Source organism: Centruroides vittatus, unplaced genomic scaffold (genome assembly GCF_030686945.1).
Source record: "Centruroides vittatus isolate TY-2023 unplaced genomic scaffold, ASM3068694v2 contig_357, whole genome shotgun sequence".
NCBI classification, from domain to species: Eukaryota; Metazoa; Arthropoda; class Arachnida; order Scorpiones; family Buthidae; genus Centruroides; species Centruroides vittatus.
Window position 1 is genome coordinate 1,419,990 of NW_027122180.1, and position 19,393 is coordinate 1,439,382.

General features: G+C 28.8%; 1 protein-coding gene and 1 long non-coding RNA gene across 3 annotated transcripts in view; both read left to right on the plus strand.

The window, feature by feature from the left end:
* The window catches only part of LOC136974820 (neurobeachin-like protein 1), a 179,853-nt gene extending 166,700 nt beyond the window's left edge, over positions 1–13,153 (plus strand). For both annotated transcript variants that reach the window (XM_067269768.1, XM_067269769.1), the window contains exons 54-58: positions 1,835–1,929; positions 8,011–8,127; positions 8,226–8,390; positions 10,711–10,859; positions 12,047–13,153. In XM_067269768.1, coding sequence (XP_067125869.1) covers positions 1,835–1,929; positions 8,011–8,127; positions 8,226–8,390; positions 10,711–10,859; positions 12,047–12,182 — 662 coding nt within the window. In that variant the 3' untranslated portion in view covers positions 12,183–13,153. The remainder of the gene's footprint in view (positions 1–1,834; positions 1,930–8,010; positions 8,128–8,225; positions 8,391–10,710; positions 10,860–12,046) is intronic.
* On the plus strand, positions 6,302–7,304 carry LOC136974870 (uncharacterized). The gene is made up of 2 exons (XR_010880713.1): positions 6,302–6,422; positions 6,812–7,304. It is a non-coding gene; the product is annotated as an uncharacterized lncRNA (long non-coding RNA).
* Positions 13,154–19,393: the final 6,240 nt, after the last annotated feature.

Below are 19,393 nucleotides of genomic sequence, written 5' to 3' on the forward strand. Positions count from 1 at the left end.
ACTTCAAATACATGCTTTTGTTGTCATAGATTACTGCAGTCCCTGAACTTTTGGATTGTACCACGTACATACGTGTGTGTGTGTGTGTAGACTAACAGATGAGCCCGGCATTGCTCAGGCAAAAAATAATCTAATAATCTTAATCTTTGCTGTTGTTATTTCATACTTTTAACCCTTCTACTATATTATATTTGATTTATACTTACAAAGATTATCTTAAGTAAGAGTTTATCACATTGAGTGCCCAATCTAACACATTTTAAAAATTCTTTACTCCTCTACTGTATACAATTTAAAGAATTTTTAAAATGTGTTAGATTGGACATTTGGTGTGATAAACCCTTATGTAAGATAACTTTTATACTTATATAGCCAATCTTACTCATTTTCACTGGGTGCAAGAATTAGGTCCCCCCATCTTCCAAGGCTAATTAGAGAATTTTTAGATGGGTCTAAAATACATTCAATTTCCCACAAAAATGCATAAACCTGCATCTAAAATAGTACAGTAGAAGCTGAGTTCTTCAGGGTAATCCTTAACCCTCTTCCTCTCCCCACAGGTGGGATTTCAAAAAATCCCTTCTTAGTGTGCATTCTCGTGGAGTACCCTAATTGTACCAAATTTCAACTTTTAACTTTTAACTTCTAACTGTGTGGGCTCTTTGCTTATTATTATTATCATTATTATTATTATCAACCCATATAAAACACATCTCAAAGCCTGATGAGTTAATATAATAATCCAACAATCGCCCTAAATATAGCCATATTATAGCCAAAATATTTAGATGATTGTTGGGTTATCATCATCAACCCATCTCAATTATATTATAAGATAAAGCTAATCTATTTAATTTTGAATTAGACATACTATTTCTCAAGTTTTCAAAAACCTTAAATTCAAAAGTATTTTTTCTAGTGTGACAGTATTCACAGGAAGATTAGCTTAAGATGAAGATCAAAGCTTGGAATGGAAGGAAATGACAGGTTAGAGTAAGGGAAAAAGTTAAGAATCTCAATCTGTTCAGCCATCATAACTGTAGTAGGAGAGACAAGATAGTTAACTTTCCAAACGTATGGAAATGGCTAAAGTAAAAAGTAAGAGGAGGGGAAGGTGAACAGGATGGGACATTGTTTTTGGGGACAGTTGTGTGATTTTTGAAAAAGTATATGGCGTTTGAATTTAAATCTATTCCATTTTTAACTATTTTAAAAACTGCTCAATGTGTTAATGTTCTAAAGAAAAATTCCATTTATGAATGTTTTATTTAGTAACAAATTTTGTATCTGTATAACATCAACATTCTACAGTTTCTGATTAGTTTTTTTGTATGTGAGTTCTCTGAATGAAGCAGTTGTTGGTTTCATAAAAGATAGTCCTTTACAAAGGAAGTTTGTGCTGGACTACATGACATGAAACTCTTCTTTTTTTACTCAACTCAATTAGTTGAATTGAATGAAAGATGATTAAAATAGGAAGATCTTCATAAATGTGATTTTATTGTTGTTGTTGTTAATTGTCAACTTCTGTTAATAATATTTCTATTAATTTAATATATATTAATAAATTTTCTATAAGTTTTTTAAAATGATAACAGAAAAGGGAACTTTTCTATTTAGTTTAAAATAAATTAATATATTAATTTTTACTGTTACTTTTAGGAAAAGCTATTTTGTCAATTTTAGTCATTAAACATTCATATTAATAAATCATTAAAATATTTAGAAAAACTTTTAATTTTTAATGTTTAATATTTTAGAATACGTTTTTACAAAATTTATGATTTTATTAATATTGAAATATGATAAAGTAAGAAAATTATTTTTTGTGTAGATGTTGTAACCTGCTTGGCAATTGATTATAGCAACACTCATTTAATGACTGGTTCACAAGATACCACGTGCATGATTTGGGATCTTGGAACACAGGTATTGCATATATAATATAACATATAGATTTTAAATTTGAAATTGTATGTGTTTATATGTACTTAAAGCAACGTTTCTCAAACTGGGTTCTATGGAATCTTGAGATTTCATGAAGAGCGGTAAGTGTTCTGAATGTCAAAAATGCATGATGGAAATTTTTTGTAGTCCTAAGAGTTTATTCATAAACTTGTGTGCTTTGGTTTAGGGAAGGGAATATGAGAAAACATCACAAAAGGGGGAGGGATGGGTAAGTTAAAAATCACATGGCTGTAATTATTTCAACAAAATAAATGAATTTAGAAAAATTTTTTAAAATATTTAAATAATAAATTGATATTTTTACAGTTAATTTAATCAATTAAATTAGCAGACAAATCAATGCATGATCTGTGTTAAGTATAGGCACTATTTACAATACTTTTATCCTCTTTATTCAGCAGTACAGAAACACATAAGGTGTCTAAATAAAGCATTAATGCTGACATCAGTGTATTAAAATAAAATAATTTATTTGAAAGATTCAGAAACTACACTTTAAAGGAATCTGACTCTGGAGGATAGGTGTGGCCATACATGAAAATGAAAGTGGTGGCATCTAGGGCTTTGTACTTTGAGGTGCTTAAATTCAGTAGTATATTTTACTGGTTAAATTGGTATCTATTACATCTTCAGAACAATCATTTTCAAAGTTGAAATTGATCAAAAACTACTTCCAAATAATAATAAGAGAGTATTCACAATGGAAAGCTTTTCTTGCTTTTAGAAGAGCTGCATTCTAGAGAACTGTCTCCTTGGCACTCAGCCAACTATTGGGGTGGGCCAAGGGCACTTAAGTCATCCTTAGTTGGCATGGTATAGGTCAGGGGTGGCCAACTTTTGTGTACATAAGATCTACTTTTTATCTTAAAAATGTGTCGCGATCGACTTGTTGTCGTAGACATAGTTTAGGTGGCGAGGAGGAGATGTGAAATACATACTATGCTTACACACTGTTTCAGTATGAGGTGCACTCCCGCTAGCTATGGGTAGATAAGCAAAAGATATGTTCAAAACTATTTTTTATTTTTTAAATCACTTATTAATTTTCATTCATAAAGAAAACAAATTTCCAGACTCAACTTTTGATATTTGTAGGTACGAGTTCATTCATTTGCAGCTAATTCGATTTTTCGACACTTTTTCAAGATTATATTTTAAGTTACTAAAAATCTATTTAATTTTTTTATCAACTGCGATGTATAAGTTGTGGTACTGTTTGTTCTTAAATATGAAAAAGTTGTTATAAAAATGCACAGAATGGCAGATAATTTGATTTTAAGATTTCACTTTCGCGATTTTATTTTATTTTATTTTTTTGCGCCAGGAAAATTTATCGTGGTAGAATGATATAAGATTTTTAGACTTATTTTTTGCCAATTTATTAATTGTTCGCAGGAGTGCACCTCGTTCTGAAACAGCCTGTATATCTACCTACGTAAAAAACAACATAATTATTTAACGAGCCAAAAAAATCACTTCCAAGAGAATTAAAACAACACGAGTAATTATTAACAATATTTATTAATTCAAATTAGCTACAGATAAAGACACATTTAGAATTTATTTTATTACCTTAACATTAATGAGAGGACTGAGTTTGCGTGTCTCTAACCAAGAAATCATAATTAGGTGTATATCCTGACAAAGATAATAATAATGAGTCTTCAGTATGGGAATCAGTCAGGACAGAACGTTGTTTAGTCTTCGTTAACTTTAAGTATGAAAATGCCGATTCACACAGATACGTAGATCCGAAACAAGAATAAATATATTCGCTACATTTGGTGATACTGGGATATTTTTCTCGTTTGACGTATTTCCAAAAATTTTCTTCAAATTTTCTGGCTTGTAAGATTAAATCAGTTTGTAAAATTATAATTTCATTTTCTAATGCCTTTTGCTCCATATGAAATATGTCTGAAATTTTTTGGCTAATGCGTTTCACACTTAAATCTTTTTTAAAAGGAAAAGATATAAATTCCACAATTTCTTTAATTTTTTCAAAATCTTGGAATCTTATCTCAAAATCTTCAATTACTTTTTGGATTTCCGTGATGTATTTGTCGATCTTATAATTAATATTTTTATGTTTTTGTATATTATCCGCCATATTTGGAAAATGATTCAGATTTTCTATTAGCAAAATAAATTTTGTTTTATATGCATCTATGCAGCTGATCATATCAATTACTGTTTTATTTTTATCTTGTAATTCTAAATTTAAATGACTTAGCATTTCTTACCGATTTTACTTCAATATTAAGTCACTAAGCCAAGTTTCATCTCTTATATTTTCACATTTTCCACCTTGCTCGTGAAGAAAATCTATTATTTCAGGCAATAAATCACGAAATCGTTGCAGAAATTTACCTCTGCTTAGCCATCTAACATCGGTATGTAGTAATAATTCAGGTTGACCTTCGTCAAGCTGCAGTTGGAAGAGACGCCGTTTGAGGGAACTTCCTCGAATTGAATTAACAATTTTAAACGCTATGTCCATTACCTCTTTTGTGTTTAGTCTCTTGCTGGCTAACACTTGCTGGTGAATTATGCAGTGGTAGCTCAAAAAGGCTGGGAATTTATCTTCATTTTGACATAGGGTTATAAATCCATTTATGCGACCTAACATTGCAGCTGCGCCATCCGTTGTTATTGAAACTGATTTAAAAAGTGGTACTTTCAAATCATTGAGCAAGTTTTTAAAGGTTTTGAATATATCTACACCTCTAGTCCTTTCTTTCAAAGAAATCATACCCAACAATTCTTCTTTACATGTAAAATCCTTAAAAACCATAGGAATGAAAACAAGTAATTGTGCTGTATCACTTATATCTGTCGATTCATCACATTGAAGGGAAAAACAAGAACATCTATTAATATCGTTATATAACTGTTCTTTTACATTTTCACTCATCTTCTCAATTCGTCGCATCACAGTGTTTCGAGACAGTTGTAGATCTTGAATTGCAGCAATAATTTCACTCTTGTTCTTAAAATCATTAAAAAGTGAATCTGACATTTCCAAAAAAATTTCCTTTACAAATTCACCGTCAGAAAATGGTTTACAGTTTTTTGCTAAGAGGTAGCTTACTTTGAATGATGCAGTAGTTACTGCTTGTGACTTCAACATTGGTTTTTTGAAAACATTTTGTTGGTTTGTTAATTGAGTTTTAAGACCCCTAACTTTATGTTTTCTCAGTTCGGAATTTGGTGGATAATCTGTTTGATACTTGTTATGTAAAGCTAAAAAATGTCTCTCCAGATTACCCTTTTTAGCGATGGCTATCGAAGTAAGGCATATTAAGCAACGACATTTATCATTCACCATTGTAAAAAAGTAATCGAGTTCCCATTCTTCATTGAAATGATAAGTTTTCGATTTTTTTGGTTTACTACTCATGTTCACGGGTATACTAAAATGCAAAAGAAATACGACAATAAGTATTGAATTAAATATTTTCCTAGAAAATTAAGAAAATAGTTTAGAGGTCTGTTGCGGAGAACGCTTACTTATCAAGTAAATAGATAGGTAAGAAAAGCCACAATTTAATTTAAAACATAAAGAAAAGGTACTTACATTTTAAACAGAAAAAAATTGAAACTCAACGTTATCACTTTCGGGGACCACCACTTCACCCTTCCTCTCTTTACCGTGTTTCGACCTACTCTCTCCGCCCCTCTTCCAGCCTTTCTTTATTTCGGTTTTATGACCCTTTGTCTACATTTCTTATTCCCTTTTTATAACTGTACTCAAATGGATTGCACATGGACCGACAAAACCACAACTCAGGGAGGACGCGGAGGGTCCGATATCACTACAGTTGCGTTTGCGCGTTATGTTCACGCGTTGCGTTCGGTTACAAGTGTAACACATTAAATCAAGACATCGCAAACGATCGACCAAAATTGGGTTCGCAATCGACCGGTCGATCGCGATCGACTTGTTGGCCACCCCTGGTATAGGTGACCTGTATAGTTATATCTAAATCAAAGTTCTGGAAATGAAGATTGAAGAGAAGTCCAGGTAGTGTAACTGGCAATGCATCTGCATGGATTGCAGGGTTCAAGTCCTATTCATCTTTGCTTTCAAAAATTCTAAATTAATTTATTATTATTATAAAATTATCATGAGATGGCAGCCTAACCATCTATCTCCAAACAAATTATTTCATTTCTAATTATTAAATTAACCTTATTACAGCCTGATAATTCAGCAGATCATCTGGTTCGATTTAAAAGAGTTTGAGAAATACTGATTCAGAGCATTTATCAGTGACAGGATATATATATATATATATATATATATACATATACATGTTACTGTGAAACACCGAAATTAGAGAATGTTGACACATACAAAATACATCGGTGAAAGACCGAATATTTGTTTATATTATTATGCATTCAAACAATTGCCGGTGTATATCAACAAACACAGATAAGCTTTGGTGGAGGTCGGAACGACACCCGAGAAGCTGGTGCCCCAGCTATGTTGCATTCAAATAATGGTAGGGAATTCTGTAACCAAGTCATATCCAAACTCTGTGCTATGTGGAAAGATGTTAAGATAGTTCATGGAAAGTCTCCTCATAGTCAAACACAAGGTTCAGTTGAAAGGGCCAATTGGGATATACAGAATATGTTAACTGTATGGATGAACGATGACGATACAAATAAATGGTCAGACGGTTTGCCCTTTGTACAATTTGTGAAGAACACTGCATATCACAAAGGAATATGCCAAAGTCCTTATGAAACCATGTTTGGCATTAAATGAAAAAGAGGCATAACATTGTCATCTTTGCTTGGCGAACAAATCGCAAATATTGAAACCAAAGAACAGCTCGAAGAAATTGTTAATACTTTTGAAGAAAATTTGAGCAGTGGCCGTAACAAATACCATATTTCAAAGGAAAATATTGAAGAGGAGCTGCATCCTACCACATCTTCGTATCAAGCCCCGACTGAACAACACAAAGTTATTTCTATAAAAAGAGGTGCGAAAGAGAATCTTCTACTGCAAGCAACAAAAATGTTACGAATCTCAAAAAGATAATTTCCTTCTGCTCAAATTGGTGATACCATATGAATACAAGTCCCTGATGTCAACCGTGGCCGTACAGATGCCTGAAATGTGTTGGGGTTGTTGTTGGAATAGAAGACTGACTTTTATAAATTAGCAAACAAAAATGGTACCCTCAAGCAGTTTTATACCCGTAATCAGTTCGTAATCTGTAAATAAAAGTTACTTTCCATAGATGAGATTTCTTCTCAAGAAATATCGCTGAAAGAAGCAGCTGCAGCTAATTCAAAATGTGGAGGGCAAGGCTATACATGCTGGCATTGCAAAAAGAAGTGTTTCATGAATAAATGCAGTTGGAAAAGCAAGGGACTCTTGTGCAATTCAAACTGCCATAACAGTTTAAATTGTTGCAATAAATAAGATTGTATAATATTAATCACATAATTTATGTCTAAGTTTATTATTGTAATATTTTCTTTAATGATTTAGAATGTACTGTTCATTTTAGGTTCAGCAGTTTATTTACATGTGCTGTTACTTAAGCTTTCTCCTATTTTGACATTAAAAAAGTTGCATTTTTGTCTTAATGAAATAAAAATATTTTTATTCAGTATTTACCATCAGTGCATGCTGAATGTCGACATTTGCCAGTGTAAGTGAGAAATAATGATATTTAGCAAATATTTCGTACATACACGAAATGACTGTGTGAATGCTGACATTCACCAGATATTGGTCATTCACAGTAACATATATATTGCTTAATATATTAAATATTAATTCTATATTATTTATTTCTGTATAAAGAATAAAGAATTTCAGGAAAATTCCAATGTTATAATTTGTATATTTCTTGTCCTAAGTGTAATAACTTAATTTTCTATTATTTAAAAAAATGCTTATAGTGTTAAAAATTAATAGCTAGTATTGAAAAATTTTTTGATATTTAATCCCTGATGTTCAATTTTCAGCATTTGTTGAAATCTATTAATTTATTTTAAAATTATTTTTAATTTCAGATTAATTCGAATTCCATTATTAATAACAAACCTCTTCAAATTTTATACGGTCACAATGATTCTGTTACCTGTGTTCATATTTCAACAGAATTAGATTTGGCACTTTCTGGATCAAAAGTATGTAAAAGTATCAAAAGTTATTTTATAATTAAGTGATAAAATAAATATAATTTTTTAAATTTTAATCATTACATATTATTATTTAATATTTTTAGGATGGTATTGTTAATATTCATACAGTTAGAGAAGGACATTATTTAAGAAGGTTATTTCCTTGTGATGATAGTGATATATTAAGAGAAGTAACACTTATAACTATGTCAGATATGGGGTACATTTGTGTTCATTATAAACCAAAAACAGATATTTTATCTGAAAATGTGAGTAATTCATTTTATATTAATTTAAAATAATTAAATGTTACATAGAAGAAAAATTTATTATTCCAATGTATTCAATGTATTGTTAAATTTTTATAAATACAGTCATAACCAGTTTATTATTATTACAAGCAAATCTTCATTTTGTTTTCAATTAAGACATATTTTCAAGTAAATATTCAGTTATAACAAGCCAATTTTTGTCCTGTTATAGTACTTAATGAGTGAGAAAAATCATTATCACCTGTGTAAAATCTCTTAAATTGTCAAAATAAGCTTAATTACTCATTTCTACATTTATCCTTCAGTTTTCAGACTTTTTAATGATAAAGATGTTATATAATAAAAGTGTCTTACAATTCATGTAAAAATCAAAATTATCTGAGAATTGAGAATAATTTTAAAAATGTGGAAATGTACAGAAAATTCGGAAGTTTGTTGTCTTTGATAGCATCAACACTGTAGAACAATAAGGATGTCTATTTAAATGCACTAGATAACAACCTACAAAAAATATAGAAAATACTTTTTTACAGATGTCAACAAAGCATTAATACAGTAGTTTCAAGTTCAAAGAAGTGCCACATTTCTAATTGATGGGCTAATATTAAAAACCCAAGCATAAAGTTTACAAAGGAGTTTAAACATTCAGATTTTATTTGCAACAATGAATGACTTGATTATTTTAATAACAAATATAATTATATATAATATATTTTAAAATACTGTAATAAAAAGTCAGATGATTTTTTGAGAAGAAATAATATAATATTTGAATGTCATGAACAAGTTAGAAAGTTTCTTCATTTTATTTTAAAATTTTATTATATTGAATCATATAAAAATGTATTGACAAAAATACAAATTACATCTAGTAACCGTCATTCACTACATCCATTGTTAGTGATATATACTGTGAGGTCCAAAAACTTTGTCCATCTCTTGGTCATAACAGAGTCTGGAGTCAACATTCATTTCATCAAAGTTCAGAATGCAGAGAGATTCTATTATTGTGAGACTTTCAGATTTTGTCTTCATTAATTGTAAAACATCATTCAGTACTCCTGGATAGCAATGAAAAGATGAAGAAACCCCTTAAGTAGAAAGTGCAAAAAAAGTAGAAAATAGAAAGTGCAGGTAAAGGATTCCAAGGCTTTTTCTCATACAAACATAACACTTCCTAGACAAAACTTGCATTACTATATCTTCTTTTGTCCAATGTGGCTTCCTTTTTCATGTTATAAGACAATGTATTTGTGTTTTGGTAAATATTTTTTCAAAATATTATTTATTTTCTCATTCACTTCTTTGTTTTTTACTTTCTAATAATTTTAATTTTTGGTTTTTCTCAGTAAGAGCCAACTGTAATAATTTATTTTTTCTTTTCAGAGTAAATATTTCCCCATTTTAAGTGATCAATTTCAGCATTTGTTAGATTCAGTTTTTTTGCTAATTTCACTTTCAGAGAAGGCTCTTTTATAGGCTCAGTTTCAGTACCTTTGTCTCATCTTTCACCAAAAAAGAATAAAATTGACAGACTGTTCAGTGGACATTCCAGTTCTCTTGCTGTGTATATCTTATTGTTCTGTCATACATTTCTAACAGGAGCTAGATTTAAAGATGGCATAGCATCAGGCTTTAAGCATCTCCTGGAAAGTATATTGAAGATTTCTGCTTTTAGATCTCTCTCGTAGTCGTCTTTAGAAAAGTATGCACATCAAACTATTGCATTTTCAACATTGACTTCAGGTAGTCCTCTCATTTGCAGGCATGAATCCACTTACTCCTAAGAGTAGGATGCTTAGGGAAAAACATTACATTATTTCCTTTAGTCTTTTGATTATAGTTTTCATACACTGCCACACAACAGTTGGCATTATTCAACTTGATCAGTGAACATTAACTAAAAAATTCACATGTCAACACATTACTATTTAACAGATAAATCTTTGAAAATATTAAATAAATTTTACCTTATACTTGTATTCCGAACACCCACCAAAGCTTAATTTCAAAAGTAAATGAACAAAGATCATCACAGTATGTCAAATGCTCACATGTATCTTGGAGCATGTTTCTCAATGGTGACGTCATGTGTACAACAATTAAAAGAGAAACCTACTGTGCATGCAAAATTGAGCATCCCCTGGTTCTGTACATTTCAGACTTAAAACATTTTGCTGAAGTATATTCTCATGTTTATAATGCTTAGTCAAATATGTTTAGAAAATAAAAAACTACTTAATTTTTTTACACTTCTAATATTTGCAATTTAAACTTTTCTATATAATTTAATACAAAAAATTTAATTTTATTTCAGAAATATGGAATGCTTCATGTTTTTACTATAAATGGAAAATATCTCTGTCATCGAGAGCTGTCTTCATCTATTATAGGAATGTGCATCTCTGGAAATTATTTGGTTACTGGTGATTCAAGTGGAATGTTAAACGTTTTTGAAATTTATGGGTAACTTTTTAATTTTCTTAAATATATTTAATATAATTTCTCTTTCTTATTTGCAATAGGATTTTTTCAAAAATATATAAGTAACATAATTTTATGTGGATAATCCATTTGTGTTTAAAAGACAATTTGAAAATATATTATATTGCTGACTTTAAATTGCAGTTATGAACTTATCAAACAAACAACCTTTTGGACTTTTGGACTTGGAGGTAACTTTTGGACAAACAAAGGTTGTTTGTCCAAAAGTTACCTTACAGTCTTCCTTTGAGCACAGTTTCCTTTAGTTGAAAATGGGCCACTTCAGCAGGAGCATCTGTAGAATCCTCCAGCTCCAGATGCTGGTCTCAATGATTGGATGGCTGCTGTCCAAATCTAGACATAATTATATACACAATACCTTCCAAGGAAACTCTAGCTCTCTTCCAACTCAGTCGAGAGACCTCGAAAAATTGTCCGGTCCAGTCCAGAGCAGGGTCAGTAGCTTGCATTCAGATCTGCCTCAGACGGGATCCCTGTGCGATACGTCCCGCTATGCTGACACCTCCCGAAAAACCAAACTGCCCAAGTGAAAGACAAAATCGCTTTCTCTCTGCCAACTGTTAGGTCTACATGACATTAGTTTATGTAGTGTCTATATATATTTTGGAAGATTCCTAAAATATATCAAAAATTGCTAAATTCCTTTTCTGCTACTGTCCCAATTAAGCAATTAAATTATGTAATAATTTATTAGTTTGGTTTCCGTTCTTTGAGATTTGACCCAATAAAATGGTGCCCCGATTAACCAGTGGCCCAATTAAATGGAATCAACTGTAATTATAAAGTATATCCTTCCTATTATAATTGATTTTGAAATTTTGTTTTCAAATAATAAATGGAAAAATAAGCATAAAAAAACAATTTGCTGTTATCAGCTAACATGTTTTAATGAGTCAAATTAGTCTAGAATCGATTAATTTTATGGAAGAAAACCTTTCAAACAGCCGTAGCCCGTAAACTGCACAAGTGCCGGGCTGTGATTGGCTCATGTATTTAAGTGACTCATACAACACTGATTCATATAACATGGAATGTATCTACCATGTTATAGGGGGTCTATTGTATTTTAATTATCAGAAAATTAGTTATTAAAGTATTATTAAATTAAATTAAAAATACATTGATAAAAATATAACTTTTCTCAACAGGTTGAAATCTGCCACATCATTATCATTGCATATACCCATTTTAGCAGTAAGTGTTACTCCAGGAAATACACATATATTAGCAAGTCTGCAAGATGGTAAATTAATAGTAATTGGAATAGCATTTACTCCAGATTAAAAATATCATCTACAAAGTAAAGTAACCATTCTATCATTCTTTATTTGTGATTGCTCAAGAATTGTTTATTTTTTATAGTCCTTCAGGAGAATTGACAATATTTAATTTTTTTAAGTGAGAATTCAATTAAAAATTATTTTAAAAGTAGTGATATAAACTGAAAAATTCATATTTTCTGAAGTGTATTGAAATTTTTAATTAAAAAAAATTGTAAAATAATGTTTTTATGAAATAATCATAATAATTCTGTGTGGTTTGAACAGAATATAATAGCCTCTATAAATATTTAGTTATGTAGCAGCTTAACCACGATATTTATGGGACCGAACCAATCTTTTCCAGAGTGAAAAAATAATTTCCAGACATTAAGTACTTATTAATTTAATTTAATATAATACAGTACAATTTTTCGTGCATTTTTTGTCAATCAAATGAAAAAAAGATATACAGTGTAGAGTTAAGAATTATTTCCTGCATAGCAAATTCCTCCAAGAAAAAAATTTTAACTGAAAAATACACATCTGTATACTTATTGTGTTCATGGAAATCTATTTCTATCCAAAAAAAAAAAATTAAATTTTTTATAAACACAAAAATTCCAATATTGTAATGTGTGTTATTATTTAATTCAAATATTTTCTCTATAATATATTGAAATGATTAATTTGATATAAAAAGTAAACGAGTTAATAAAAAAACAAAATAAAACCAAAAATTTGGATAAAACTACCCAGTTTATAAAATAAAAACATATCTTTCACAGTCTGCACTACAGTATATGTATTTATGAACATTATTATATTTGGTAAGTATTTACCTTATATAATATTGTAGGTCATGTGATCTTTCTTAAGATTAATGATATTCTTAGATTAAAAAATTGTATACAGTAGTACAGTATGTGGTCATAAATTTTTCATAATTTCATATCATATGATGGGGTAGTTAATTAAAATTGTTATAAATAATAATGAATAGGTCAGCATGTAAATAAAGACTTTAGTATTTCTATATATCACAAATACAAGTTTGCCAATATTGACACTTGGCCAGAATGTTATAAAGAAAAGAGGGGGGGGAAAAAAAGATTTAATTTTACAGAGTGAAAATACTATATTTATGTTGTTGTTGTTACTTTTATAAAAAAAATAAATAAATTGTTTATTATTAAAATATTTTGATTTAAATATTAAATGTTAAAAAATATATTTATTAATAATTATTTTATTATTGTAATAAGTTCCATTTAAATATGAAAGTGAAAGAGTTCCAATAAACTAAATATTATCTAAATAAATGTTATAAAAATATAAATGCTATTTTATTTTTTTGATAAAAATTAAATATAGAAAAGAATAAAACATTTTAAATAATTAAAGGCCATCCAAAATTGTGCAAATAATATATTTGTTTTTAAAAATATTTTTATGTTGAAATAAATTTTTTGTATTGAAATAAAAAAAAGGTAAAAATATATTAAAATAACCAATAAAATTCATTTATATTTAATATATTAAATTGGTTTAATATAATTTGTTTGATGTATATTGCTAAAATTTACTACCTTTAATAATAATAATTTAATGAAAGTCACAAGTTTTTTCCAAAAATTCCTCTCATTTGTAATTTAACATAAAATAAAGAAGTTCATGTTTAATCATTTATCATTAATAGTTTTTTAATAAAGTAATTATTTTATTATTTAATCAAGAATCGATGCTATGCAATTGTAATAATTATGTATTTGTTATATAATTGGTTGATTGTTACAAAAAAATAAATGGAATGATGAAATAAACTTTAAATTATGTTGAATTGTTTGAAAAATATAATTATTTTAGTTTTTCTCTAATCGTTAATATAATAATAATAATAATAATTCATCAAAAAAATTCATAACTTTTCAGCCAAGAAATGTATGAAATTTTATTTAAGTTTAGGACTACATTTACTTAAAATATTTAAGAAATTGTCAGTCTTCTGGTTTTAGAATTAAGATGCATAGAAAGAGTAATAATGACTGTCTGTATTAGTGCAGCCAGAAATTTAACAAGAAGGGTTCAACTAAAAAATGAAGAGAGATGGAATGTTGTTTGAATAAAACTGCAAGACAAAAATACACAAAATTAAGCTATCGTATATATGTTGTATATGATTGGTTTACAGCAATCAAATCTATTATATAAATAATAATTATATGAAATCACTGAACAAATCACACAAGTTTGAATTATTAGTTTTATATAAATAGAAATAAATGGTGGGGAAAAAATCAGGAAATTTGAAAATTCCATGATTTTGGGATATTTTAAATTTTTAAATAAATAATAAATTACCAATAATATTTTATTGGTAATTTATTATTTATTTAAAAATTTAAAATATTTAGTTTAAATCTCTGTTAATTCATGGAATTTGGCTGCAATTTTATTACTCATGTTTAAAGTAATAACTCGCTCTGACTATATTATTATGTTACAAAAATTAGGGTTCTATAGTCTAAATTTACACTAATGCCATGAATGGTTTTTTGTTTACTTTTACACTTACATATAGACAAATTTCAATTGTTAAAAAATGAATATTAGTAGCAGGGAGTGTAATTGCTTTTCCTTTGCATCCCCCAGTTGCATCACTACACCACTGCTCCTCTGATCTGTGCCAGAATCAGAGATTCTGATCCCTTTTCATTGACTATGATAATAGCTCATTCTCAATGTTTACATGTAAATTTTCTGATTCAAAGAAATGTATGAACTATTTGACTTGTTAAAAATTCATGCACTCATACTAAATCATTCATTGTATATTTTGAATTTTAAATAAAGTTATAATATATATTTATTAAAAAAAAATTAATACAAAAATAAACAACAGCCAAAAGTTATTTCATCTTATTATTTCAATTATTAAATATTTAAAATTAATAGATTTTTTTCAACTACAAAAATTTCCAAATTATACTTTTATAATTTAAAAGTATAATTTTAAATTCCACTTTTATCATTGAGAAAAAAAAAACTATGAATCTCAAATGTAAAAACTACTTTGGGCCAAAACCTTTTGAATTTTGTTAATTTAAAAGAAATTAATATTTAATAATTTGTTATATTGGCATTTTATGGAAAACAGTCATAGATTATTGACCATATTCAATATAATAAATAAATAAAATCGGTGGGTTATCGAATTTTGTTTTATATGAATTAAGACATTAATTATACCGTAATATGGAATTTTACACAAGAGCAATAAATGTTAATTGGATAGCAGAAAATATGAACGAAATAGTTAAAAGAATTATTAAGCTATTCGAAATGACTTTTTGCATTAATTTAAAGAACATTATAAAAGAATAAAATTAAAGACGTAGTGAATTAATACTCTTAGTACTTAATTACTTATTTATTAACATTTTCAAAATTCGTCGAGAGATGGCGTTGTCAGAATTTTAGTTTTTATATTTCAAATACTAAATTGTCATTATAGAACACGAGTACACCATTTTTTCGCTCTAACTGATTAATGCCTACTTTTGAGAATATTGCAAGTGTTCATCATCTATTCCTCCGTGTTACGCCTGTTTATCTTAATAAGATAGGCTATACTTTATAAACCATTAATTGATCATGAATTATTTATGCAATTATAGACAAACGATAAAATTCTACATTAAAAATAATTATAAAATACAAATAATAAATTTTAGCGAAGATTTCCTTACGAAATTACTATTCTGATCGTTTGAAATCACAAATTAAAAAAAAATAGCCCGTAATTTTTCACTCCGATAACGTTCAATCCTAAGTTTTAATTTTTAATTAATTAAAACCTTACATAAAAATGGCATTGTAATGTCTATTTTTCATAAAATTCGATGTATAAAGTAACAATTGAATTGTACCTGTATAAACGGTATATATAAACATTACCTTGTTTGGTTAATTACCGAATTTGGTTATTAACCAAATCTTTGTTGGGAATATTTGGATAAATCCTTAAACTGGATTGGTTAATCTTGTATCCCATTGCGTAAATGTTATCGTGATAAAGTTATATCCGTCATTAATATTACTTAATTAACCCGCTAGAAACGAACTAAATTTGTACTTGATTTTCAATACGAGCTTATAAAATACTAAATTCGGAGTGCGACGTTATTTTTAATTTTGTGGTATTAATCTATATCTTAAACGTGTATTTATTATCTCCCATCTACAATATTGGTAATTTAATTTAGCTAATTTCTTCTAAACAAATACGAAATTAGATCACGGGGATTTACACGGAAAAATAAATATTTTAAATTGCTTTCTTCTGAATTTAGATTAAACCTATACACTGAGCATTTAAAACAGTAAAATTATTTAATTCATTAAAGTAACTCGTCATAAACTCTCTTTCATCATCGATTATTGTAAACCTTGTTAGTATTGCATATTGTAAATATAATTTTGATTAAAAATCAATATTTTTTTTTAAATATATAAATAATCTACACAATCGATACAAATTATTTATAATGTATCAATATACATTAAATTCTGGTAAAAGATATAATAAAGTAATATAACATTTAAAAGAATTAAGTCAGTCGAGATTTATAATTAAGATTAACAAACTGTTAAGAAAAGTAAATTAATATTGCATCGTTTAAAATAACTCAATAAATTAATTTATTAAACTGTTTTAAAACAAATCTTAAAGGGAGAGAATTTATATCTGCGCTTTATTCAAATGAAAATCACGTTTTAAACCAATATTTATTTATGCTTTCGTTTTCAAATTCCATAAATTTATCTGAAAAAACAAAAAAGCGCAAGTAAAATAATAAAAAAACAATATAAAATTCCATCTGCGTTCGATTTTTGCAACAGGTTAAAATTTTATCTTGTGTTTTAACATAATCTCCGATATCCTAGTAGTCCATATACCTCGAAAAAGATAAGAACAATTGATAAATATATTACTTTTATCGATAATTTGTGAAAACAAATACGATTTTAAAAAATTTTTGAACTTAAAAACTTCAGAATTATTAGGTTTTTTTAGTAGTGGGATGCGTTTGTAAATAAAGAACACGTGCCCTGTTTCTGAAAGAACAAATCGTAACGATAACATATCCCTTGCATAACAATATCGAATACGAGTGTTTTTATAGGATTGTATGCAAAGAAGCAGCTGCAGCTTCCCAGTAAAAGTAACAGATTGTCACTCGGTTTGCATGGCTAACCTTTTAATAATTGCCTCTTCGCACGTCTCATTCGAGAGTCGTGTCTTTTGAGACTTGTCATAATAAATAATAACGAAGAAGCGCTACAATAATAATCATCATTTTTATTGTTAGGATGATTCGATTCGTTTTCCACTCTCCTTCATTATGCTCTAGTATAAAGACAATTTGCTTAAATTAGTTAAGCTCTTGTTCGAAGTGGCGCCATCTAGTTTATAAATAAAAAAGTTATTTAAATTTTTTTTTGTTTATAAATTATTTTTATTAAGTAATATAATTTTAATTTATACTCTATTTAAGATGAAACGGGATTACATTTTTTAAAAGTTGTATTTATATATTAAGCATTATTTTCCAAGCAAAAAAAATTTCTCATTTTGATTTAATTGATTAATAAAAAATCCACTCAAATTTCTAATAATAAACTCGAAAAACTACCGAAAAAAACGCCATATTATTAAATTTTGACGCATAAATTATTTCGGTCGATACTTACTCGAGTTTCTTTAGTAAAATATAAAAAAAAAAAGGAAAAGAAAAATAAGTTTGTAAACTAGATAAGGAACGTGCGCCTCCATAAAAAGCCACCAAACAAAAAATCCTCAAGTTTTTATCGAATAAATTCAGAAAATGTCCGAGTTGGATAATTAACTATACCGTAAGAAATTTTATTAATTAAATTTGGGAGAGCGATTCTTCAGGAAACAGAAGAGGAGGAAAGAAGGAAGGAAGGAAGGAGGAAAAAAAACCGTCAAGAATGGCAGCAAACAACATCCATCCCAATTAAACGAGCTCTCTTAATTTTCTAAAAGGGTGGAATTTGAATACGATGTTAACCATTCACTATCTGTTACTGTTATTTAAAGAATCATCTGCGGACAGTATTAAGATCAGTAAGTCGTTCAAAAGCCAAGATTACGTGCAAGTCTGCTTTTGTAATTATCTCAAACCGGTAATTTCCCTAGACAGATGTTGAACGTAAATGTGAAGGGAAAATGATGATAAATATGATATTTTAAGTGGAATGGAATCGATACTGATGGTCGGTAGAAAGAGTTTAGTCAGTCCGTGCACAGACTCCCTCTTCTGGTGGATCCGATTGTTGACGAAACATCTGCTCTTCGCTCCCATTCGATATGGCTGCCATAGTGCAATCTCTAACCGCTTATCCGGTTAAACGTAGAGTCTATTTCCGAAACGCTTTGTTCGAATCGTCTTCTAGTTAAATCGGCGCTAGTTGACGCCATTTTAAAGAGAGATTGCACACGGTTTCGAGCGCGACGTCTTCTATACTTTTCGCTAATTGAAAGGCATCGATTTCTTCCTTGGCGTTGAAGCTACCGTAAAAGCGGTTGTTTTATCGAATACATCTTCGTACGTCTGGATGAAAGATAACCTGTGACCTTTTCGTCACTAAGCAACGTTAAAATCTTTTAATTACAGAGGCTTGGTGTGATGAAGTTAATTAAGATATTAATGTTATAACGGGGAGGGATGGTACGACTGTGCTCGATAATTGCAACCTTGTTTAACTATCACAAACCCACTGATATGATGCCACACCCGCTGGCACGCATGCTCAGTAACTAAATACGGACAGCCATTGATGTTTCGCTCTCCGCGTAATTTGGGTTCGTAAACGAAATAAATAAATACGTCGGCGTTTTTCCATTTCTTTTATTTTTTATTTTTTTTAAACTCCCAAGAAATATATTCGAATAACGACTGTTGGTCGTATTTTAATTCTTTTTTTCGAAAGGCAAAGGCATCGGTTTGTTTACGTAATAAAATTAAATATTTCCGGATTATGCGGATCATAAAGTCGGTCACGTGATGCTAATAGCATCGCCTAATTTCGCTTTCTAATCGTCATTGTTCTGCACCGAATTAATCAATATTTAGGGATTTATTTTTTGGCAGGTTGTACATGAGTTGACCTGTCCTAACCACGTAATATTCTATGTGAGAACAGTTCCAT